The sequence below is a fragment of the Anolis sagrei genome, chromosome 3 (genome assembly GCF_037176765.1).
Source record: "Anolis sagrei isolate rAnoSag1 chromosome 3, rAnoSag1.mat, whole genome shotgun sequence".
NCBI classification, from domain to species: Eukaryota; Metazoa; Chordata; class Lepidosauria; order Squamata; family Dactyloidae; genus Anolis; species Anolis sagrei.
Window position 1 is genome coordinate 86662123 of NC_090023.1, and position 26798 is coordinate 86688920.

At 40.2% G+C, this 26798-nt stretch overlaps 1 protein-coding gene across 3 annotated transcripts; it reads right to left on the reverse strand.

Annotated features, from left to right (window-relative positions):
• Nucleotides 1-5332: 5332 nt before the first annotated feature.
• On the reverse strand, nucleotides 5333-24418 carry ZFX (zinc finger protein X-linked). Of its 3 annotated transcripts, none has more exons than XM_060770117.2 (8): nucleotides 23797-24418; nucleotides 19623-19713; nucleotides 17781-18347; nucleotides 15828-15971; nucleotides 15286-15429; nucleotides 15066-15200; nucleotides 13432-13572; nucleotides 5333-9144 (listed from the first exon to the last, which is right to left on the reverse strand). In XM_060770117.2, the coding sequence occupies exons 2-8, from the start codon at nucleotides 19681-19683 to the stop codon at nucleotides 7904-7906; spliced, it is 2433 nt and encodes an 810-aa protein (XP_060626100.2). In that variant the 5' UTR covers nucleotides 19684-19713; nucleotides 23797-24418; the 3' UTR covers nucleotides 5333-7903. The 3 variants fall into 3 exon arrangements, with proteins under 3 accessions (XP_060626100.2, XP_060626099.2, XP_067322872.1); XM_060770116.2 differs by having other exon boundaries at nucleotides 17781-18350; XM_067466771.1 differs by lacking the exon at nucleotides 23797-24418 and adding an exon at nucleotides 20436-21696 and having other exon boundaries at nucleotides 17781-18350.
• Nucleotides 24419-26798: the final 2380 nt, after the last annotated feature.

Sequence of the window (26798 nt, forward strand, 5' to 3'; positions counted from 1 at the left end):
CTTCAGAAAACAAGTGTCACAGAGCTGAAGGTTGGGTAGATAACCCAAATCCTGGTTCTATTATTTGGCAGAAAGCTATACTGTAGTTTAAATTAGTGTGGTGCAATTGAACCTTTATTTAAATGTATTTGCACTGACATCGTGAGAAGAGAGTTTCTTTGTAGTGTCAGAGCAGTACACTTTCCGCTGAAGCCCGTTGGAGTTAGACCTTTTAATAGAAAGTGACAATTTAAATTGCAGTGAAGGTGGCCTAATCGTGCTTCAAATTATTCCTAGCGGATGCTGCAGTTGGCTGCAGACCAGTGTGTTAAAGCTCAGAAGAAAGGTAGAGGGGAGTGGCAAATGAAATGATGAATAATTAGTCATTCCTTTGTTCTTTGCTCTCATCATATTAGCTACGGTGAATTAATTTGCCTTTATTATTGCTACCATTGTAGCTCTGAATTAGTTAAACCACCAGCATCAAAGGGCTCTTGATTGCTTTCTTCCTCCTTTGGTGGGTAGAGACTGTGTGGTCTTTCATTTGTCGTTGTTGTTTTTTTGCTTCCTTAGCACACAAAATGAAGTTTGTTTGCTCAAGGTCTGGTTAAAGGGCTTGTTTGTGCTGCTGCTATTTCCTATTCAGTACAGCAGGAAATGCAGTATAAAGACACAAGTAGTATCATGAAAAAAGAAATAATGTGGTATCATGTGCAGTTTTGAAGGAACAATGTACTTTCTTCTTACAGAGACAGTAAGTGCAAACACTCGACACTTGGCAGTTTCCATTTGGCTCCCATGCTGTGGCACTGGGTCCAAATTTCCCTAGAGCAAGCAGAATCTACACACGTCAGGAAAACAGTGTTGTAAACCTCTTTTTCAATGAGTGTGTTAGTATCATGCCATGGATACTCCACTGGTGGTGTCTTTCTCACTTTCCAGAACAGATTCCCAATGTTTGGCAATGTTTTCTGCGCATAATGTTCACTTATATCCGTTAGTAAGAACCTGAGAATGGTGAGCTAGGTGGCCTTGGAGCAGGTTTCTACCCTCCAAGCACTTATCCCTTGTCCAGTTCAGGTTTACTTCTGGACCTCTCTTTACATGGGAAAAGTATCTAATTACCCCATTTCATCCTCCCAATTAATAGACGAGCAGTGTAGTGGAAAATTTCTTTCTCAATATGGAAAGTCCATCTCCAGACACTTGAGAGGCTGAATTAGAGCTTTGGGTCAGAGGTTTCCCTCTTTCTTCTAGGGCTGGACACTAACTGGCATCCTCTAGTACTTACTGGTTCAGGTTTACAGGTGAACATTATGTACAAGAAAACATTGGCAAACATTGGAAATCTGGGTTTCTGTAGGGTTTTTTGGGCTATATGGCCATATTCTAGAGGCATTTTCTCCTGATGTTTCACCTGCATCTATGGCAAGCATCCTCGGAGGTTATGAGACCTCATAACCTCTGAGGATGCTTGCCATAGATGCAGGTAAAATGTCAGGAGATAATGCCTCTAGAACATGGCCATATAGCCCGAAAAAACCTACAACAACCCAGTGATTCCCTGGGCATGAAAGTCTTTGGTAATACATTGGAAATCTGTTCTGGCTAAGTGAGAAAGACACTACCAGTGGAGTATCCATGGAGTTATACTAACTCATTCATTGAAAAAGAGGTTTACAAGGTTTCTTAAAAAATCCTAACAGTCAAGCTTCTCTAGAAGGCAGCAACAAAGCCTGGGAGCAGCCACAAGGAATTTATCTCCAGTGATATTGATATGTATGTTGAGAAGACAGGTATCCCCCTAAAATCATGTTCTTCTCAATATTGTTGTTGTTTTTTATTCATTCAGTCATTTCCGACTCTTTGTGACATCATGGACCAGCCCACACCAGAGCTCCTTGTCAGCCGTCACCACCCCCATCTCCTTCAGAGTCAAGCCAGTCACTTCAAGGATACCATCCATCCATCTTGCCCTTGGTCAGCCCCCTTTTTTTCTTTCAATTTCCCCCAGCATCATTGTCTTCTCCAGGCTTTCTTGTCTTCTCATTATGTGGCCAAAGTACTTCATCTTTGTCTCTAATATCCTTCCCTCCAGTGAGCAGTCGGGCATTATTTCCTGGAGGATGGACTGGTTGAATCTTCTCAGAATTTTCCTCCAGCACCATAGTTCAAAAGCGCCTATCTTCCTTCACTCAGCCTTCCTTATGGTCCAGCTCTCACATCCATAGGCCATAGGTTACTATGGGGAATACCATATGGGAGAGATGTTCCTTGTGGCTGCTCCCAGGCTTTGGTGCTCCCTTCTAGAGAAGCTTGACTGTATCATCCTTTGTTGTCCTTCTATGAAGGATTCTTCAAAAAATAAAACAGCCTGTTAGGAATTTACTGCTTGTAAGAAACCTTCCAATAATATGCACTATAGTTATTATTTGTTTTTAATTAGTATGTTTATTCCTGCAGATTGTTTTATTATATTTTAACAATGACTTTTTATACATATCTATTTTTGAATGTTTATCTGTATTTATTTATTTATTTATTTATTTCGGGTACTTTTACCCCGCCTTTCTCAACCCCTGAGGGGGGACTCAGGGCGGCTTACAAAAAGGCACAATTCGATGCCTATACAAATTACACATAATGTACAAAACCATAGTTAAAACAATTATCACAGTTAAAACAATCAAAACAATCAATATACAACATATCATATAAAAACTATTCACATGCTCAGTGTTCGTCTTTCAGAGTTCCAAATTCCATTCCATTAGTCATTTCCTGGCCATTGTCAAAGTCCTTTCTTTATCTGCCCAATTATCCAAATGCTTATCTGTATCTATCTGCCTTTGGTTTTAATTTGGAGGAATGATGAAATATGGAACAAGAATGAGAGCAACAGTTTCTTTGGTAGGTTCACATAACTCAGCTTGAGTTTGATTTTACAAGTGACAAAGGATAGGGAAAAGGCAGAACTACTTAATGCCTTCTTTACCTCAGTCTTCTCACAAAAAGAAAGTTATCGTCAACCTCAGCAATATGGATTGGACAAAGGATTAGGGGAAATCCAACCCCAAATAGGGAAACAAGTCGTCCAGGAATATCTGGCCACTCTAAATGAATTCAAGTCCTCAGGGTCAGATCAACTACATCCAAGAGTATTGAAGGAACTAGCAGAAGTCATTTCGGAACCACTGGCAATCATCTTTTAAAGTTCTTGGAGGAATGCTGTGTCCAGTTCTAGGCACCACAATTGAAGGGATATATTGACAAGCTGGAATGTGTCCAGAAAAGAGTGACTAAAATGATCAAGGGTCTGAGAACATTTCCTATGAGAAGCGGCGTAAAGAGCTCAGCATGTTTAGCCTGCAGAAGAGTAGGCTGAGAGAAGACATTATGGCCATGTATAAATATGTGAGGGGAAGTCATGGGGAGGAGGGAGCAAGCTTGTTTTCTGGTGCCCTGGAGACTAGGACACGGAACAATGGCTTCAAACTACAGGAAAGGAGATTCCACCTGAACATTAGGAAGAACTTCCTGATTGTGAGAACTATTCAACAGTAGCACTCTGCCCTAGAGTGTGGTGGGGGCTACTTCTTTGGAGGCTTTTAAGCGGAGGCTGGATAGTGATATGTTGGGCATGTTTTGAATGCGATTTTCCTGCTTTTGGGCAGGGGGTTGGATTGTGTAACCCAAAAGGTCTCTTTCAACTCTATCACTCTATGATTCAAAAAATGCTTCAGAAGTTTCCTAGTGCTGTAACTTCTTAACAACAATATTAAGACTGCAGAGCTTGAACTTAAGAATGGCAGCAGCAGGAGAAACTGTCAAGCGAACTAAAAAAATCTATGTATGATAAAAAGAATGCAGTTGCCCTACCAAATGACTGTTTTCACGATTTTAGTTCTGAAAAAGAGGATATGTCTGCTAAAGGAGGACGTATGCCCATGGAGCAGCATATTTTGATAATAATTTGTTAGATAGTAGAAGGGAGCTCTTTGAAGAGCTTTATGCCAGTATTTCCTTTTCCATGGTGCGGGAGGAAGGAGAATGCTATAAAAACAAAACTGTCCTCGAATGAGAGAAATGCTCAGTATCTGTTCCATTGTATTCCTACAATAAGGAGAGATTACTGGCAAACTTCTTCCATCTAATTCTTTTAAAGAAATAGGCCGCTAAGCTTCCTTCAGTTCTTATACGTTATTGCCACCTATTGGCAAAGGTTTCAGATCACAATGATCTAACCAATTGTCTTTGAAAGGTTGTCTTTGATCTTTTACTTACATTAATTTTTATTATTATTACTCAGGCATTAGTCACTATCAATTACATTGGTTATGGCTAATTTAAAGGGAAGTCCGACACTATCTGGATTTTGTACATCATTAGCAAAGTAGAATATTACAGTAGTTAGTACAGTACACCTCACTTACTCTTTGTCAAATGCCTGACTTTCGATTTCTTGTATTCTGCTGTACAGTCAGCTCTCTATGTTCACTGGAGTTAGGGTCACAGGGCCATAGTGAAGATGAAAAACCATGAATAAAGAAGTTGCTATTTTTTTAACCTGAGAAAATCCTTCTCTAGGCATTTCTAATCTTCCAGCGTTGCTCTATGATCAGCTTCCACTGAAAGTTGACCACAGCATTGCATTGGAGCATCTAGTCATTCTCTCCTGAAATCTCTAGGTCCTCCAGCATGATAAAAAGAAGTTGACCATGAAATCGCACTGGAGGATCTAGAGCAGTGGTTCTCAGCCTGTGGGTCCCCAGGTGTTTTGGTCTACAACTCCCAGAAATCCCAACCAGTTCACCAGTTATTGGAATTTCTGGGAATTGGAGGCCAAAATATCTGGGGACCCACGGGCTGGGAGCCACTGATCTAGAGCAATGGTTCTCAACCTCTGCAGGTCTCCAGGTGTTTTGGCCTACGGTTCCAAGAAATCCCAGCCAGTTTAGGATTTCTGGGAGTTAGAAGGCCAAAACATCTGGGGGCCCACAGGTTGAGATCCACTGACCTAGAGCAATGGTTCTCAGCCTGTGGGTTCCCAGGTGTTTTGACCTACAACTCCCAGAAATCCCAGCCAGTTTACTAGCTGTTAGGATTTCTGGAAGGCCAAAACATCTGGGGACCCACAGGTTGAGAACCACTGGTAGTTTCTTAGAGATAACATTATAAATCAAATCTGTGAATAATCAAATATGCAAAAGTAAAAAAAAAACACTAATGTGGAGAGACAGCTGTAATTCAGTAGGTATAATGTGCTACTTCATTAAAAAATTTTTACTAAAACTGAAGTACAATAAATTATTAATGGACTATGTAAACCTGTAAAATGTCAAATGAATATTCGTTAACAGAAAAATAGTTGATTTTTATTTTTTTCCACATTATCAAGTACACATTACAACAGCACACATCCCTATACGGGAGTCTATGTAATTCCTTTTTTCATTTTTTACAAAGTGTACAAGAAGGAACATAGAGTATATAACAAGCATTTTTACAGAACAGTTATTTATATTATGTTCTTGGTTTTTTAAAAAATGTACCGTTTAAAACATTGAACGGAAACATCCATTTCATAGCATTTGCTAATTAAATAAAACTAGCCTGTAACTAATATCAGTACATGTAACAATATCTAGGGTTCGTTTGCTTTTTATACATACACAGTTTACAAAATCCACTTGACTAAACTCTTAATTGTTTTTTTTTAATTTCCAAAATTATGCTTTGTGACAAGTATTTATAATTCCAAGTAATGTTTGAAAAGAGGAAGCTGGTCTGGTTTTTGTTAATTTGAATGATGGTGCCCAATATGGGTAATACTTTTAAGTAACAGATGAGGAATTTGAGGTTTACGAGACTTTAATAATCTTAGAAATCATATTACGTAGAGATTGTTTAGATATTTGGGCAAGTAGCCAGGATAAAATAGGCACCTACATTTTGTAGGTTATATGAGATCCTATATGGATCCTGAAAACACTCATTTCTGGAAATACAAGTTGTTTCAGGAGCAGGCTTTGAGGCCTCAGTCCTACAAAGGTTACCATGTTGAATATTTACACAACTCCACAAGAGCGGCTTAGTGTACTATAGGTCTACGGCCATGCGCAAACTGGGTCTGCTGTATCAGGGATGTGTTTGATATAAGACATTTCCAGTAACTTGTCCAGGAATCTGGTGCGCATGCAACAGCCTACACACGTTAAAAAGTCCAAAGTAACACAGCTCCACATAAATCTGACAGGCTTAGAGTTGCAAAAGTCAGGATGTTAGTATCACACTTTTATGGAACATACTGGTGGCTCATATGGTAACTCAGCTTTTCTCATAAACCAGACAAGAATGGGACCCTCACTCTCTTAAGGAGTGCATAGGTATTGCATTTTCCAACCTCATCCCATGAAATATAAGTGTTTACTTGAGATAACCAAGTTTCTGATGAAAGGAAAGTAAGCATAGGGGAGGCATGGTGCAAGCATGCTCATTTGGAGTTTGCTTTTCTTCGCTTCCATATATTTAGCCAGTACCTGCCTACTAGCATGAAAAGAAATGACGAAAGGAACCTGAACACATCTAGTTGTGTCACAGCTCTTTCCTCTTTGAAATGCAATATATCACACAGGAAAAACGACATTCTTTATGTGCTTTGGAATTATTGTTACGCAGTTGATTTTCAGTGAAGTTTGTACATCGACAGAATAATTTCTTGCCATGAAGCAGCCAACAGAAGCTTTGCCTTAGAAATAGTTGGACAGTATAGCTGACCACTGCAATCTTTTCTGAATTGTATTAACAAAGAGGAGGGACTGGATAAACTCTAGAAAATTATACTATCTGGTTTTAGAAGGACTACTACCTCCTTACTGAACTTACTCTGGAAGGAAAAAATCTTGATCGGGCTTGGCCCCATGTAAGCCGTCCCTTGGGGAGATGGAGGTGGGTACAAAAATAAAGTTGTTGTTGTTATTATTATGATCAAAGGAGGAATGGATGAAAATGTAAGAAAATGCTGCAGGAAAACAAATGGTTCATAAACACACTTTTTTTTCTAATTCTTTACTCTTCCATCTTTCTAAATAACACATAGTCTTTGAAGGATGTCTGAAGACGCTGGTAGGCAGTTGAAATTGGGAAGCGACCAAGTATTTCATACATCTTGAGTTTTGTAATAAAATTGCATTTAATTTGGGGTAAATTTAGCAACAGTGAATATTGAGTCATTTATCCTGTCAACAGCTTAAACAATAGGTTTCAAAACACATGTACATTGGCATACAAAACCAAAAGGCAGATAAGCAGATAATACTTATGAACAAGTGCCTCAATTTTTTTCTTTGAAAGTCACACCTACGGAAAAGAAATGCTCCCAGCAACCAATGTATTTCTTATTACTTTTTAGGAAAGAGTTAAAACACTATATAAAAAAGAACCTCAAATAATGGAAAATAGCATTGAGTAACTACCTGAATGAATATTTTGCCGCAAGTTCCTTACATACCAGTGAAACAGTTAGGTGGGTCTTATGACACAATGCTCTATTTTGACATTCATTTTATCAGTTTATGTTATACAGATCTCACTATGACATTTTTTTAATTAAGAGCAAATTTAAAATTTCTCATGACAAAACTGAGCGAATATGGTCACTGAATACGCAGCATCCAGTAAGGTAAACATGTCAAGAGAACCAAACGTTGTGGAAAAATTCAGTATGAGACAGAATTTATTTATTTAATGCAACTTTATTGTTGCCATCCTTTCTCATTTATTAAGCAAACGGAAGAGAATTCAGAACACACTAATGAAAAAAATTGTATAAAAGTCAACTAGAAGCAGTAATCCTATCTGTATTCAGCAATAAATCAAATGCACAGTATTTTGTGTGTGATCGGCTTTAAAATACAATAACTGGCTAGAAAGCTTCTCTCTTACACGCACCCGTCCCGAATCCACCTCTAAAGGAGTCCTCATGGCAACCCATTTCTTTATGATGCCGCATTATGTGTTGGTTCTTCTCAGAAGGCCTTCGGAAGCCTTTCTTGCAGAACTCACAACGGTGGGGATAGTCTTTTGTATGAATGGAAATAACGTGGCGTTTGAAACCCGAGGCATCTGTAGTGCTGTACTCACAATACTCACACTGGTAGACTTTCCTACCGCTGTGTGTTTTCATGTGTTTTTTGAGTTCTATTTGCAGTTTGAACCCTTTCTTGCACCTCTTGCACCTGAACGGAAGATCCTTTGTGTGAACTGAGAGGATATGGCGGCTCAGAACAAACGGGTCGGCAATCTTAAAGTCACAGTGTCTGCACTGGTGCAGTTTTTTGCCTTTGTGCACCGCAACGTGTTTTTTGAGTTCCGATGGCCTGTGAAAGCCTTTATCGCACATCTCACACTTGTGGGGGTAGTCCTTGGTGTGAACGGAAATTATGTGCCTCTTTAAATCGCTAGAGTTTGAGCTTTTGTGGTCACAGTGCAAGCACTGGTGTGTTTTGCTCTCTTGGTGCATAATAATATGCTGCTGCAGCTCTTTGGTATCCGAAAAGATCTGGAAACAAATGTCACATTTGAAGGGCATTTCCTTACTGTGCCGAGTCTTTACATGTGTTTTTAAGTTGGAAGAGTCAGCAGACCTATACTCGCAATATTGGCATTGATAGGGTTTTTCGCCCGTGTGGATGCGCATGTGTTTCTTGAGCTCTGAAGGGTGCCGAAACCCTTTGCCGCATTCCACACAAATATGGGGGAAGTTCTTGCTGTGCACAGCCAAAAGGTGCCGGTTCAGCAACCCCTGCTCCGCTGTCTCGTACTCGCAGAACTTGCATTTGTGCATCTTGCTTGCCGCCTTGTCCCTGTGCACCACCTTGTGTGTAAACAATGCTCCAGCGTGAGAGAAATGTTTCCCACATTCATCGCATTCAATGAGCTTCTCGGTCTTAGTAATGAGCTTGTGGCTCTCCAGATGGTTATGCAAACTTAACTTTTTATTTGTAGTGTAATCACAGTCAGTACATCGATATTTTTTCTTAGCAAGGAGATGCTCTGGGTGGTTCTTCATATGCCTCTTCAAGAAACCCCTAGATTTAAACTTCTTCCCACAAATCATACAGGGATAGACTGTCAAAGGGTGGCCATCGGGCCCAATTATGATTGCTGCAGAATAAAAGCAAAAACCAAAATTAGGAAAAGAGTATCCATTATGGTCAAAAGCAATCTACTTATACATGTCTGCTAACAATAAAGGACACAACTATTAGGCGCTTCAAAATGCTATGGATTTCAATGGTGGAATTAGGCATGTGCTTAAATCTTCCACTCAAAACAGTAAAACTTCATAATCCTTCATACTATCTGGGTGGATCCAAAATAAATAGGGAAAGGCTTACAGCTCTTCAGTAACTGACAGGAATGTCAAGTGCTGACATCTCCTTTAATGAGAGAACTCAAAGCTGTCAAAAGGAATACCCTGACATGCTATTAAGTGCAGAAAACATATTATCTTAAAGGTATTATGGCAATGGTAATCTTTCCAACAGCTGCCTTCTATTTGTCACATTTAAGGCAATCATTTCTAAAACTAAAGATAAAATGTCCACCACTTTTGGAACTGAAGGTACCAACAGTTTTGTTTTGCTTTGTATAACTCAGTGCTTCTAATAACATATTTTGCTGCAACTGATCATGAAAAGCCAATACATGCCTAGAGTACACAGAATTTCATATGATATTTCAGTCATTAAACTTGCAAGGCAGAACTGCGGTAGCAATTTCCCCTACTCATAAACTGTGCATACTAGTGCATTACGCATCTGCTGAGTTGCCAGGAAGATGATGCTCTTGGCCATGGTATCAACCACACCTATAACAAGCCTGTGCTGGCAATATGAACAAAGCAGCCACATATATTCTCTCACACCTTGTGCATCAGAAATGGACAATGCTGCAATGACTCAAAAGCATTCCTTGGATGGTGGGCCTTTGGAGGCTTCTCAGCACTTGGAACTATAGCCTGTTTGTGGTGGTGGGAGGCTGTGTAAGTGGACATCTCTGCCACATACACATACACACTTTTCACTTTTATTATGTGTATAGATAGAAGATAATGTGTATAGATCAGGTGTCCTCAAACTAAGGCCCCGGGGGCTTGATACGGCCCTTCAAGGTCATTTACCCGGCCCTTGCTCAGGGTCAACCTAAGTCTGAAACGACTTGATGGTATCAATGGCTGTGTATTTAAGAATATCCTCTGAGATCCCATTGCTTCTGTGAATCTCCCTACATGCAGAATTAGACTCTTGAGACTACTAAAAACCCACCAACTTAAAGATTTCTTTCTGTTCAATACTGTTTAGAAAATTTGGGAAACTGTAGTTCCAGCCAATTTTCAAGCCTCTGCTTCCACAAACTAAATATACAGTGGACTCTTGGTATCTGCTGAGGTTTTATTCCAGAGTCCCTTGTAGACACCAACGTCAGTAGATGTTCAAGTCCTATTATATACAGTAGCATAGTAAAATGGCATCTCTTCAATAAAATTTCAAAATCAAAGTTTGCTTTTTGAAGTTTTGTTATTTTCAAGATGTGGACTATGGAATCTGTGGGTAGGAAATCTATGGATATGGAAAGCTAACTGTGGATATCTCTTGCCAATTAGTCTTTATTGAATGGTTGATAACAAAAGCTTAAATTCTACCAAATAAACCCCGAATACTGTATTCGAAATAAAGAAGTTCTATATTGTTTATTAAATATTAGCAAACATTTTGAGTGCAGACACATAATACACTTGCTGCTTATTTTTCCTGAGAGTATTATGCTGGATCTGTAGATATAATGGTTTTTAAACATCATTTTCTAAATGCATACTTTTAGTATTTCTATAGAGATGTTGGCATTCGCAAGAGTTGCAACTGTTCTCAGGTGCCCTAAAATTATGTGTGCATTAGTGAACTAGTATGATGTTCTAGATGGCTGGGTTTGCTGTAGAGTAGATCCTCAGGATCCACGGGGATTCCATTATGGGTCCCCATGTAAATGCCAAACAACGTGGATGACCGTGTCTCATAGCACATCTGTTCATATTGCTTCCATTTTATATACAGGATTTGTACATAATGTTACTGTGCATGTTATATATAGGCTGGTGAAAATCGCAGATCCAGAACCTGCAATACAACTGTGATGTATTAATCTGAATGCTGGGCTGTGACTCTGGAGACTAGGGTTAGGTTAGCCCCCACCCTGTCCACCTTCCAGAAAGACTTGAAGACTTGGATGTTCCAATTTGCCTATGAATAATGGTTTAGCTACTGATTAAGTCTGCCTAGCTCTAATCTTTTGGTTGAATCTCCAGTGCTTTATTGCCAGCCCTGGCCCTACATTTGCATTTGCACAAGCCCTTCACCTGCCCTAGTAGTCTCAAATCTGCACATGTCCACTTTTCTTGGCTACTGCTTGTTTGATGTTTGGTTTATGTTTTTTTATGGTGTCTTACATTTTATTGGTTTTACTCTTTTAATATATTTTATTGTTATATATTTTAATTGTGTTACTTGGTAACCCTTTGTTCATATTGGGCTGGGTCCCCATGTATGCCACCCCGAGTCCCTTCAGGGAGATGGAGGCAGGATATAAGAATAAAGTTGTTGTTGATGTTGTTATCTCCCCCTATGAACGAGCTCAGAGACTAAGATCCTCTGGGAGGCCCTGATCTCGGTCCCACCTTCTTTTCAGGTGCAGCTGGTGGGGACGAGAAACAGCGGTGGCCCATCGGTTGTGGAACTCCCTTCCTAGTGACATCAGATCAGCCTCCTCCCTCCTAGCCTCTAGAAGAAGAGTAAAGACCTAGCTCTGGGAGAAGGCTTTCAAAATTAGGGCAATCCAGTAATTTTAAATGTGGAATGTGCACAATTGATCACGGACTGGCCTTAGACTTTGATCGCTGGATGGCATATTTTAACCTTGAATGTAATTTTAATTATGTTATTGTGTTAGTAATTTTAGTCTAAATCATTTAAAGTGTATTTTGTATGTTTTTGAGACACTGTGTAGGTGTCATTTGTGAGCCGCCTTGAGTCCCCCTTGGGGTAGAGAAAAGGCGGGAGATAACTAAGGTAAATAAATAATTAAATAAAATTTGTAAAATTGCAGCTGTAAAAATAAGGCAGATAGTGGATGATTATAACAGATTCTCATTTTAATATCTGTATCTACAGATTTTAATTAAGTGTCAGATATGAAGCTGAGTAGGATAGTTGTACATCTTGAACTTTCTGGTTTTAATGTTGTTGTTTTTAAAAAAATGATTGTAATGTTTTAATGAATTGTATTACTCCTGGTCTATGACCGTAGTAATAAAATTCATTAACACTCTCTCAGTCTCAGCAAAAGATAAAGGCAAACCTCTGAACGAAATTTGGCAAGACAACTCCATGACAGATTTGCCTCATAGTTGCCAGAAGCCAGAAATTAATTTAAGGCACAAAACAACAACAAGCTCTTTGCACTATTTATACATAGCACCACTGGCATTGAATGTGCTTCAATCGCTTTCTGAGGAATCTAAGTAATGTATTAGTTTATGTAGTAGTTTAATATGTATACATGTTTCAAAAGATTCCAAGAAATTACATAGAAATGGAACATAAGAATCTTCTGGAAATTGATATTCTGCTTTCAAACGGGTATAAAAACCGAATTGCTCAAAAACGATGCAATGTAAAATACTCTTATTTGGACAACTCTGCTGCCTTCAAGGATCAGTTCACTCCTCCTTCCACCCTATTTTCTATATTCTTCTCTGTCTGTCAACAAGCACTCCAGGGGTGCATCTACACTACAGAAGTATTCCAGATCAACCCCAATTTAAGTGCCATAGCTCAATGCCATGGAATTATCATTTGTGGAGACACCAGCATTCTTTGACAGAGAAGGCTACAAACTTTGTTAAACTACACCTATGATTCCATAGTTTCGAACTGCACTGAATTTACAGTATAGATCCACCCCATGATTACTGTGCATATCCCACACCTTCTCCTTTCACCTCCAGAACTATTTTATCCTAAAAAATCTAGGTCAGAATCCAAGGCCTTCTGACATATGTGGACTGTGCTATTCTGAGCATTTCAAATGAGTTTCCCATTATTAAAACCATTGTAAATATGTAGATATAGACAGTTGGCATGTGAGCTAATATTTTTCCAAGAAATTTTGACCTTTCAGTTCTATTACTTTCCTCTTCTGTTCTAAATTGAGAAGAAGTTGTTATTTTAAGGTCATCCCAGCAATATTAAATATTTCTGCAAGCAGCTAAGTCCAAACTGAATTATGTACATTACAATCCCTTTCATAGATTCACAGAAAGCTGCACCTTCATTCTTTCTTTCTTTTGATAAGGGTGATTGATTATGACAGTGACTAGAATAGGTGAATATTCACCTGTTTGGTACTGCCTGGATTCCAGCCTCCTTCTCTTTCTTGGCTTTTGTTTTGCTAGCCTCCCAAGTCCAGCAGACTCATCTATGTGCAAGAGAGCACTTGCAGTTCCATTTCGGTTTTCAACAGCATCAGTGTTATTACCTAAGGAGGGTGAAACATACATATATCAATACTCAGCATTTTGAAGATTATTTAAAACCCCGAATGTAGGATTGATAATGATTACGTAAGGAGGGTGAAACATACATATATCAGTACTCAGCATTTTGTAGATTATTCAAAACCCTGAATGTAGTATTGATAATGATAAAGCTAGATTAAGTCACAAGAGTTAACACTGAAAGTTTGTAAATACCAATTTCAACACTTTTTAGTAACTTATTTGGATACTGAATATAGAGAGGTGCAAACAAAAAAACACAACTACTCTGCATAGCTTTTTTATTCATATATAGTTGCCCTTCGCAGTTATCTATGGCTTACTCCATGGATATCACCACATTAACACTTCAATTTCATGATGAAAAGGCAGCAACGAAGTACACACACAAACACAACTGATCATGATGAAGCTTGGAAAAGCATGATACTATTTCTTTTTTTAATTAGATTGCTAGCTTGCGGGAAGCAAGAATGAAACTAGCCCCTCAGGACATGCTGCTAATGGTCCACTTTGTTATGGAATGAGAGGAAATCACAGAAGTGGTTCCCATACTGTGGGATGTGTAGGACAGAAAAAGACTTCAGGTAGCAGTTTCAAGAACAAAAGTTAATGTAAATAATGTGACAAAAGTACAAATTGTTGGTGGGATTTTAATCTTTCATAATCACAGCATTTTATCACTGTTTTGCTTAAAGAGTTAAAAAATTAGTATGATCTTAAGTTTCAGAATGTATATGTTTTGCTCAGCAAACTTCCTCCTTCTGCCAGACCATCACATTCACTGGGGTTAGAGGCATGGTTTTCATGAAAGTGAAAATGATGAATAAAAAGGGTTTTTTAACGGAGAAAATACTTATTTAGGAACCTCTATATCTTACAGCACAACTCCATGGTCAATTTAACCACAGATTTGCACTGGAAGACCTAGAGATTCCCAGAAATAACATCTTTATCAATTCCATGAATAATGAAGTCTGCAAAAGTCAAATGCACAAATGTGGAGAGCTGACTATACCAACTTTTCATCCTTATCCAATTTTTGTGTACAGCACAAAAGCCTAACAGTAAAGGCATTTAAACCATTTCACAGTTGATAGTTTGTGTTCTGTTCTAATATCTACAGTTTAGAATGGTGACAGTATAAACTTCTTTTTTCTGTCCTAATTAAGAAAATTTAATGAACAATATGCAAATGACATATATGTACTCTTATAAATTCTGATGCAAAATATGAGACACTATCTGAGTAGGTTTTTGCATCTTTCCTCCCAAATGGAAAGTCAGATACTAATATTCTTCACATGCAGTTTTTCATATGGAAGCACACACATCTCAAATACTTCCATCCTGCAGCTAAATCCTACTACAATGGAGGGGGGGGGGAGACCCCCTGTCAAATGAGTTGGAAGCTAATGTTCTTGATCTTCTGATCAGCTACCAATTTCAATCTAACAGAAGAAACTGACCATACCATAAGCAGCTGCCCAAGCTATTGGCATAAAACTTTTCATTTCATTGTCATCAATTGGTTGTTCGTGAGCTGCTGCAGCATCTTCCTCTCCTACTATCACTTCCATGTAGACTTCATCAGCAATCTCTGCCACATCTATGTGAAAAATAAACCCTATGTAATATGACTTTTGTATTATTTTAATCAAATCACGGCCCCTAAATAAATGCCACATACTTACTTAACTCTTCATCTTCATGTTGAGAATCATTTACTGCCATATAAACCATTTTCTCCCTTGGAATACGAACACTGCTATTTTGATTAACTAATGTGTCTCCATGGTCATTTTCCGATTCGCTTTCCACAATGTCTACTGTGCCTCCTAAGTAAAAAAGAATGAGTCAAAATATTTTTAGGAACATGTTTCTATTAAACTATAGTTTTATTTAAGGGGGGGGGGTTAGAGGCAATACAAATATCTAGAAAAGAGCTGGTTAGAAAAGATTAGAACAGCAAAATGGACACTATGAAAGCACAATCCTGTGTATTCAGAAGTAAGGAAGCCCACTGATTTGTATAAAAGTGCAAGCTGTGACAATTTTCCTGGAGGGACACTTTGAGAACACTGGGGGATATTGGATCAGAACCTTAATCTCCCCGTTCTAAAATTATCTACCAGCAAGTTATGCTGTCACAGAATGAATGTTTGCCACATTTTTTGCTGCTGCTTTGATTCTGGGATCTCCAAGTACTGCTCTGAAAGATTTGTCGACGACTTACCTATATCATCTTCTCCAGGATCAGCTTTAAAAATATAGACTTTGATGACTTCTGGGCAAATGCCATCCATTTTACAGGGATCACTTTCAGAGTCTGATTTAATATCAACCGAATTGTCAGTTTCTGCCTTGACCGCCTCATCCACTAGAGTAAAAAACAATAAAATGACCCAATGTCAGTGCAATATAAACAGCTTGCAATAAAACAGAAGATCATTTCAATGTCAGAAAAGTACAAAAAAGAATACTTAAAAGTGATATTAAACAACCCTTTGTATAATGAATTACTCTGTTTATAAGAAAACATACAATAAGGTGAATTAATAAACAATGCAAGTTTATTAAAAATCACAAATGTTCTTGTGTCTGGCTTCATAGAAATGAAATGTTCCTTTTAATTACCTTCTCTAATCTTGGCCAAATCAAAAATCATGTTCATACAGCTAATTAATCGGGGAAGCAACAGAAATCCCATACTAAAATGAAATAAGACCATTTTCTATTTTATCTTTTATTCATAATGTGGCAAATAGAATATTTTATTCTGATCAGAGCCACTAACGAATCAGGAATAATCCAAGAAATATGCCTATAAGGTACATTGTCCAAGCAATATGAACTATAATCCAAACACACAACATTGATTGAAGCACTATGCAGACACATATATTGTTTTTCATTATATTGTCTGTCATTCTGGTCATGATTATATACAATACCACACCTGGGTAGAAGGCGGCATGAAAAAACTTCGATAAGAAGAAATAATGATATAGGGAGGTTAAGTATGATTCTGTATCTTAAATCTTACTTAACATTATGTTAACTTTTACAGACAACCAAATAGCCCATTATCACACAAACAAGATGAATGTGTTGTGTAAAAAAGAGATGGGACTCATGGGGCATCCCAGAGGATGTTGGACTACAACTCCTAGCGTTCTTGGTTATGCTGTGCTAGCTAGGGCTGCTAGTACTTGTAGTCCAACGTTTAGAGAAGTGTTTCCCCGGCTACCTGGTATGGATGAGTAATTTTTTTCCCCATAGAGCCAGAGACTGGCATCATATCTGTGCCCACTGAATATCCTGGAAACTTGTTGGGATCAGTAGTCATTGATTCAGAGAATACAGCAAAGGTCCAGGGACCATCACTTTGAATAGCGCATTAATTGAGACCCATCTGAATTTTGAATTGAATGCACAATGCTTGTTTTCATGTGTCTCTATGAAGCACTTATATCCTAGAACAGACTGCACCATATTAGGCATCACTCTTGGTGCTTAAGAACTGGCAAAACTTGTTTGGAATGCTCAAGGCAAGCTATGAAGCAGCATGGAAACTTTCACTTGACATAATTTCTAGTATAGACATTCACGTGCATTTATGAAGGGCGTGGATTTACATTTTTCTCAAGATAAAAGTCAAGTATATTTTCTGATTGGATTATTTAGGAAAATGCTGATATTTAATGAAAACCCAAAGGCGATGCCTATCTATTATTATGACTTAATAGCTAATCTTACCCAGTATTATGGGCGCTTCTAGTTGTAACACTGATACACATAAAATAATATTTGTTTGTGCAAATTGCAGATTTCAGTACAAAGTTGCCATGTATTTATTTTTAAAGTTCCAGTAACCCTTCTATCCCATTCTCCTTTTGCTAACTGCCACCCACTGATCCTCTTGCTGTTCAGTGTGCTTACTTCTTGATAGAAAAAGAAATTATCACGATTCAAGATAATAACAAATCTGCTGTCTCTCACTAGAACTATTATTGCTTTCATCTCAGTCTAACCATCAAATATAGAAGGTGATGCCATGGCATTTATATTAGATTGCCACTACAGTAAGTCAACAGAGCTAGAATACGATCTCTGAATTAGGGTATCTGTTGATAAAAAATTGTAGTGCTTAAAACGCTTTAGCGAAACACTTTACCGAAATACTTACGAGAAATCATAAGGTAGTCTTCACAGTTGCCCTTGTCCTCGTCGTGTTCCACAGGAATTCCACTGGCATCGATTACAGCTTCAGAGGCACAGTCTGCCACCAGCACCTCTGAAACTACATCCTCTCCCAGGGAACCTGTGACAATCTCTGCTTCTACAACATTATTGTGATCATGAATGACGTGTTCCATGTGTCCAACATCAGGGATGTGCAAGGACTCATTGGTGAGCACATGTTCAGGTACTGACATTGTTGAAGGTGTGATCTCAGAAGATAAAACATCATCCGGGACACTGCAGTGTGCTAGAGAAACCTCTTCGGTGACAACACTGTCCAGCACTGCTTCCGGTATAATAACAGTCTGAGATACGTCTGCATCCTCCATGATATCTGAACATTGAACATCTTCTATGACAACGTCCTCAATGACGTCCTGGATTACTACCGAATCTGGATCATCAGGAACAAAATTATGGACAGTTATATCAGCGTCCTCTACATCTGATACATATACAGTTTCCTGTATTTCGACCACAATTTCATTTCCATTCATGTGTGTTCCATCAGCTGCTGAAATATAAAATATAATTTTAAGTATTAAACCAATGTAACTCCAATATCATTAAAATCAGAATGCTTTCTTATTATTCTAGGGACATTACTAAGAACTGGAAAAAATTTAAATTTTGGTGCATCCACCCCTTTCTCCCCATACAAATTACACATATTTCAGTTTCATGTGGCATGTTGCATATTGTTAAAAGATTTCCTTCTGCACAATTCGCTCAACACTGCTGTCACTGTTCTTCCATTATTATTTGTGTAGGAGCTGTTTGGAAATGATCTGAGGACCTAAATTTTATTTTAAACTTTTTTTGCAGAGGGAAAAGAAATGGACAATCTAATGTAAGGCACATTGTGAAATGCCTGGGAATGGCTAATTTACTGGTTTTAGGTATGAGTGTGGTTTTAATCGGTTTTCACTTTTTTAATACTGTAAATATTTAACATTTTAATGTTTGTATATTTTGGGGGTTTAAAATTGTATGTTACCGGTTTTACTGTAAGTCGCTTTCAGTTTCTTTTTAGAGAGCAAAAGATGGATACAAATAATAACAACAACAACAACAACAACAACTACTACTACTACTACTACTAACTTGTTTCTTCTATTGGCATTTTATTAGTTATCTTCCAGCAACACCGGAAGCACTCCAAGTGGCCAGATACTGATCAAAGGACATTTAACCAGCTACCAAACTCACAAGTTGTGTACTTTTCTGTTTGTTTGCTTTGTTCTGTTAGACTGGTTGTTCTGACACGACAAATAAATAAATAAACAAATAAATAAAAGTTATCTTCTCATAAAGCAGTGGTTCTCAACCTATGGGTCCTCAGATGTTTTGGCTTTCAACTTCCAGAAATCCTAACAGCTGATAAACTGTCTGGGATTTCTGGGAGTTGTAGGTTAAAACGCCTGGGGGACCCACAGGTTGAGAACCACTGTTATACAGCTTACCTGAGCATGTACCTATAGCATATATACTACTTTCTTTATTCTTCCTTAGCTTAGAGCAAGGCCAACCAACATTAACAACCAACTACTTAAATTATGTATAATGCTTCTGGGATAGTAGGTGCTATATAAATTTTCAGCATTAAGCCTTTTTTCAAAACATACAATCAATTAAAAACTAGAGTAGAGTCAGACCATGAAAATAAGCCTTTTAAGTAAAAATGCCCTAGTCTGGTGTCATTCAGAAACAAACGGTAATGAACAATGACCTGCCAAATGCTCTTAGATAAAGCAATTTTAGCATTATAAATCATTTCATGACATACCTGTAGAATCAAAAAATGCATGTGAATCATGTGGCTGTAGTTCAAGTCCATCTTCATCCATGGCCTTTAAATCTCATTAGTAATAATGTATCTAAAATTAAAATAAAGGTACTTCCAATTAATTTATATCTAGATGTAACATACATACAAATTTGTGAAGAAAAAAACATGGTTAAATAATGCTTAGTTGAATTTTTGCCCTGTTATTGCCAAATAGACATTACAGGGTGGGGTGGACTGCCTTCTGATAGCTTGCTATAAGCAGTGGTTGCAGGAACACTCAACAGTGCTGGGACAAAAGTGATATCTTTAAGAGCAAGTATCCCTCTCTTAATGGGGTTCAAAGGCTTCCCATAAAAATCTATTCATAAACAATCCATTTTTTATTTGTACTCCAATATTCAAAATAAATGTCCCAATATTGATGAGCTAAATTACAAGAAATAAATATTAATAGTATTTTCCCAGTGTATTATGAAATGCATAATAAACAAAATTACAACATACTTTTAGAATAATGATAATGAACCCTGATGGTTTAAAAGTTTTGTTTTGCTTCTGTACCTTTCAATCCAAAAAAATTGTTACATTTATGACGGCATCCAGTATATAACATTCTCTTTGCTGCCACTTACCACGCTAAAAACAATATGGAAATGCAATTTGCTCCTCTTTCTAAATATATGAGCTAGAATATTATCTACCCCTTACCACCCCCCCCCCCAAAAAAAACCCACTAACATCTAGATAAAGAGACACTGGATCCCCCTCCTAAAGCAAGTTTGAAAATATTTTGTAGCTGAAGGTTCTTACCCTATTAACTTTTTTATGAACTGGTTTTATTATTCCAACCAAAAGTGAACACTGTGGGTTTTCGGACTGTAGTTATCCAATTATTTCATGTAACAAGAAATTAAAAAAAAAAACCCCAACGTATATGACTACACAAGTTGAGCATCCTTTATCTGAAATGCTTGGGACCAGAAATCTTCTGTATTTTGGGATATTTACATATATACATAATTGAATACTTTGGAGATGGGACTCAAACCTGAACACAACATTCATATTTATTTCATATACACCATTATGTATGTAACCTTATGGTAATTTCATATTGAATATTTTTAATACCATTTTAACAATCATATTCCATATTGGGTTTTAACTTTGCTTTTGACAGTGTTTCTTAATACGTAAAAATATATGTTCCTATTCCAACATTTGTTCATTTTTTGGTGCTGGTCATTGACCATAATAAATGTTGTACTCAAGACTTTTAAATAACTGTAATAATTTTATGCCAGAGGTGGAAATTTTATACTCAAATATGTTTAATAACGAATTTTGTACACACAGAATCATCATGAAAAGCAACTGTGCCTCTCTCTTGGCCACCCATGTGGAAGATTTTGGGAGTATTTTGGAAATCTAGATAAGCAATGCTCAACTTGTAATGAAGAGCTTTCCATACTGTGTGTCGGGACACACCGAGGTGTCGCATGGAAAATGCTCCCCCCTCCTTCCGCCCCCACAAACAAACCCTGGTGCTGTCTAAGTGTAGGCACTATTATTACTTTCATAATTTGCACAATTTATTGATCGAGTTGCAGTAATTACCACAAAAATGGATAGATTTCTAATTAAGAAAAGAAAATCTGTTGACAATGATTTTTGTGATGAAGCTCATGGAGCAGCTATAGAGGAAACTACACAGGAATCAACTGTAGTACATACATGTAAAGGACAAAAAATCCAAACCTCGTTTATACAGTAAATAATAATAATGATAGTAACTTTATTTTTGTTCCCCAAAGGGACTCGGGGCGGCTTACACATGACACAAAATGCCTGAAACAACACATAAAATAAACATACGGTATAACAAAGAAGTAAAAGCCAATAGCATATAAAATAACAGCAATTTAAAACTCAGAACAGCTCCCAATAACCCAAAGATTATATGAAACTTTATATATATATATATATACACACACACACTAGCTATACCCGCCACGCGTTGCTGTGGCCTACCTTCCCTCCCTCTTTCTCTCCTTCCTTCCTTCCCTTTTTCTTTTCTTCCTCCCATCCCCTTTCTTTCCTTTCCTCTTTTCCCCCTTTCTCCCATCTCTACCTATTCTTGGACTCTCAGCAGTCCTCCTGATCGATCTGTCTACCTACCTACTTACGTATCTCTACCTAATCTATCTAGCTGGAGGATTGCTGGGAGTTGAAGTCCAGGAATAAGATATTGGAAACATGCAGGGACTGGGATGCTCTCAAAGAAATCCAAGAAGAAAGCTTGCATCTTGGAAGCAGTGCATTTGGATCATCCTCCTCTCCTAAAGGGCCTGGTCTAGGGGATGCTGGGAGCTGTAGTCCAGAAGAAAGTGTGGATATGCTATTGTGTGTTTTGTTTGCTGGAGGAGTCGTTTTTTAGCATGCACTGTGGCATCCGTTTGCTTTTTTGGCCTTTTAAGTCCCTTCTGTTGTTTTTTTCAGTGTTTTTATGAGTGACTAGCTGCACCCCTGTGGCCAACCTTCCCCCGCTCTTCATCTCCTTCTTTCTTTTTCTCCTTCCTTCCTTCCCTCTTTCCTTCCTTCCATCTTTTTCTTTCCCTTCTTCTTTCTTCCTTCTCTATCTCTTTTCTCACTTCCTTTGCTCTTTGGTTCCATCCTTCCTTGTCTCTTTCCTTCCTTCCCTCCTTCGTTCCTTCTCACCTTCCTTCCCTCTTTCACTTTTTTATTTTGTTATCTCCTTCCTTCCTTCTCTACCTTTGTTTCTTTTCTTCTCTCCCTCCTTTCCCCTGTTTCGTTTAGTGTGTGCATATATTTCTGTATATATGTTTGTGTATATATGTGGTTTTGCACATGCGTTGTAATGGTTTTTTTTTTTTGCTTTTTAAGTCTTTTCTGCTGTATTTTTCTGTGTTTTTATGAGTGATAGTCACTCATTGGCTTGATCAGTGTCTTGTGTCCAAATTTCATGTCAACTCACCCAGTGGTTATTGAGTTATGATAATCCCACAAATGAACATTACATTTTTATTTATATAGATGGTCAATCATTGGCCTGATAGGTGTGTTGTGTCCAAATTTGGTGTCAATTTGTCCAGTGGTTTTTGAGTTATGTCAATCCCACAAACTAATATATATATACACACATATGCATATACACAGTGTGTGTGTGTATTGTATGAGTCTTTATAAGGGATTGGCTGAACCTGCACTTTGCGAATGAAACTGAAAATATTGTGTCGCAAAAGTATGTTGCGGACATGAAAACTTTTGAAAGCTCTGCTGTAGCGTAATGTAAAATGTGTGTATGTGTATACACGGGAGCACTCTCCTTTGATTCTAAGATGCACACTAATTTCATTGCCACCAACAGAAATATACATACACACATACACATATGCATAGAAGCAGCCTTGATTCTGAGATGCACCCCATTTTAATGATGTTTATATGGGGAGGAGCTGAAGAAGGGCAGCACCCATCCGCAGACCAGCAGGCGAGGCTGGCATTCTCATGGGAATGCAGCTGCCCTCACCATGACTGAGGGAAGGGACAGGCTGAGCCTGATGTCATCAATGCAGATGGGGGGTGGGTGTCAATCTTTCCAAATGTCCTAAGCACACGGAGGGGAGGGTGCCTGAACTGGCCGTGAGGGGAGGCTCTGCCCCCTGCACGGACCCAGCATCCCGGCTCTGAGGGAAGGCCCGGGGCGCTGCTTCCCTGAGGGCCGGCCTGGGCCTAGCCCTGCTTGCCCCGACCTGAAGGCACCCCCCCCCCCGGAGGCACCCCCTTTCATGGCGGCGGGGAAGGGAGAGGGCCTGGGGGGGAGGAGAAGGGAGGGGCGAGGCTCCCGCTGCTGCCCCCGGCGCCTCCTCCTCCTGCTCCTGCCCTGCCGGGCCCGCCATGGAGGCCGCCCGCCCGCCTCCCCTCCCGCCCGGGGCCCGACGCGACGGATCCAAGATGGCGGCCGGCCCTCTCTCTCTCCCCGAGCCTCCCTTCCCGCCGCCATCTTGTCTCCTCCTCCTCTTTCTCGTCCTGCCTGCGCCCGGACCGGGCCTCGCCCCCTTCCCGCGCTGCCGGGGCTCGGCCTGTCCCTCCGCCGCCGCGCCGGGCCCCCTCCCCCGCTCCCCCCCGAGGCCTGGTGCCGGGCCTGTACCTCTTTGCGGCCTGTGGGCCCGTGGTGGCCGAGGCTGAGGCGGCGGCCTAGGCGCGGCCTGCTCGGGGCCTGCTGGCGGAGGGCGCCGCGGCCTGGGGAAGGCCTAGGCGGGGCCTGCGGGCGGCCTCTGCGCGGGCGGGGCTGCGGGCGGCCTTCCTCGGCGTGGCTGGGCCGCGCTCGGCGGGGATGTGGCGGCGGCAACGGCGGCGGCGGCGGGGCGGGAGCGGAGGCGGGAGGGAGGGGCCGAGAGAGTGCCGAGCGAGCGAGCGAGAGAGCGGGGGGAAGCGGGGAGATCCCGGCCCGGGCCGCCGTCAGCGCGCCACGTCACGGCCGAGAGGGACCCGGAGAAGGCGGAAGGGACAGGCCGGCGCCGCGGAGCCCGGCTGGGCCGCTCGCCGACGACAGGCACGCAGGCCTCAGGCAGGCAAGCAGGCAGGCTGGCAAGCAGGCGGCCCCTCCCGCTGCAGCTGCGCCTGCCGCCGCCGCCACCGCTCGGCCGTAAAATCCCGCTCGGGGCTCAGAGGCGCCTGGGCCTGGGAAAAGCCCCGCCGGCATTTTGGGGTGACTGCCCCGCCAGACAGAGAGGAGGCCTCGGAGGAAGAGGCGCCCCCGGGAGCAGGGCGGGGGGCCGGGGGGGGATCCTGCCATTAGGATCCGCCACTGTTTCCACGGAATAGACGTAACCCGCCCCCCCCCCCCCCATATCTTGGAAATCTGAACATAATCTTGTAAAGAGGAAAAACCTTTTCTCCCCAACTTCCTTAAGTTACTTTTCTTGACTGAGGGTGGGGGTCTGCGTGTGCGTGTTCTTTTTCAGGCTGCTGCCTTTATTATTATTATTATTATTATTATATTATTATTATCATTATCATCATAATTAATATATTATTATTATGTTTCATTTGTCATTTTTATTAATATTACACAGGGCAAACCGAATGTCACAAAGGTATCTGAGGTTTTAATAACTTTTAGGGGATTTATTTTTTTTTGGAAAAGATTTTACGCATAATACAACTTTATTTCCTTTATTTATTACACATACATACATACATACATACACTCTCTCACACACACACACACATATACTGTATGTGATGCTATGGTGTAAATTAAAATTAAAAATAAAGGAGTTATTAAATATTGAAACCTCTTCATGACTGTTGGCTCCTCCCTTTATGTGTATGTATGTGTATAAAAAGGTAAAGCTTTCCCCTTGACATTAAGTCCAGTTGTGTCTGAGTCTGGGCGGTGGTGCTCATCCCCATTTCTAAGCCAAAGAGCCAGCATTGTCCGGAGACACCTCCTAGGTCGTGGCTGGCATGACTGCATGGAGCGCCATTACCTTCCCACCTAGGTCATGTGGCTGGCATGATTGCATGGAGCACTGCTAGGTTGGCAGAAGCTGAGTCTTAACAGGGGGAGCTCACTCTGCTCCCCAAATTTGAACCACTGCGCCACTGGGGGCTCCCCAAATGAGAATCCTAACTTCACGCAAATGTCATCCTCCATACAATGGCAAAGAACCAGTAGTGACTGACCCACTAACCCAATGGTTCTCAACCTGTGAGTCCTCAGATGTTTTAGCCTTCATCTTCCAGAAAGTCTAACAGCTAGTAAACTGGCTAGCATTTCTGGGAGTTGTAGGCCAAAACACCTGGGGACTCACAGGTTGAGAACCACTGCACTAACCTATCAATCTATCTACTTCTCTCCCTATTAAGAAAAATCAATACACATTTAGTCTGGCATGACTGCATGGAGCACCATTACCTTCCTGCCGGAGCGGTACCTATTGATCTCACATTTGCATGTTTTTGAACTGTTAGGTTGGCAGACACTGAGGCTAACAGTGGGAGCTCACCACGCTCCCTGGATTCAAACAACTAACCTTTCGATCTTCAAGTTCAGCAGCTCAGCAGTTTAACCTTATGTGCCACTATTGAGGAAAGGGGGGTGGTTGTTTATTCGTTCAGTCGCTGCGTGACCTCATGAACCAACCCACACCAGAGCTCCCTGTCAGCCGTCACCACCCTCAGCTCCTTCAAGGTCAAGCAAGTCACTTCAAGGATAACATCCATCCATCTTGCCCTTGGTTGGCCCCTCTTCCGTTTTCCTTCCATTTTCCCCAGCATCATTGTCTTCTCCAAGCTTTCCTCTCATGATGTGGCCAAAGTACTTCATATTTGATTGTAATATCCTTCCCTCCAATGAGCAGTTGGGCTTCATTTCCTGGAGTATGGATTGGTTTGATATTCTTGCGGTCCAAGGCACTCAGAATTTTCTTTCAGCACCACAGTTCAAAAGTGTCTATCTTCCTTTGCTCAGCCTTCCCTATGGTCCAGCTCTCACATCCATAGGTTATTACGGGAAATACCATTGTTTTAAATATGCAGATCTTCATTGCCAGTGTGATGTCTCTACTCTTCACTATTTTATCAAGATTGGTCATTGCTCTCCTCCCAAGTAGGAAGCCTCTTCTGATTTCCTAGCTGCAGTCTGCGTCTGCGGTAATCCTTGCACCTAGAAATATAAAGTCTGTCACTGCCTCCACGTTTTCTCCCTCTATTTGCCAGTTATCAATCAGTCTGGTTGCCATAAACTTGGTTTTTTTGCTGTTTAACTGCAACCCAGATTTTGCACTTCCTTCTTTCACCTTGGTTAGAAAGCTCCTCTGCTCCTTCCTCTTTTCAGCCATCGAAGTGGTGTCATCTGCATATCTAAGGTTGTTAATGTTTCTTCCAGCAATTTTAATTTCAGCCTTGGATTCATCAAGCCCTGCATGTTGCATGATGTGTTCTGCATGCAAGTTCAATACGAGAGAGTCTGTTCTATGGTCTGTTCTTACTGTTTCTACTTGGATGTTATACAGATTGCTCAGGAGACAAAGTGATTTGGTATCCCCATCCGACCCAAAACTTACCACAGTTTATTATGATCCACGCAGTCAAAGGCTTTAAAATGGTCATCAAAACAGAAATGTATGTTTTTTCTGAAACTCC

What these genes read in the sequence shown, in the direction of transcription:
- ZFX (XM_060770116.2), bottom strand. Translation starts at nt 19,683, where the DNA reads ATGGATGAAGATGGACTTGAACTACAGCCACATGATTCACATGCATTT. An exon ending in AGACTACCTTATGATTTCTC is followed by an intron (nt 15,972 to 17,780) that starts GTAAGTATTTCG and finishes TTTTTACTCTAG; the next exon opens with TGGATGAGGCGGTCAAGGCA. An exon ending in AGCTTGGGCAGCTGCTTATG is followed by an intron (nt 13,573 to 15,065) that starts GTATGGTCAGTT and finishes CACCCTCCTTAG; the next exon opens with GTAATAACACTGATGCTGTT.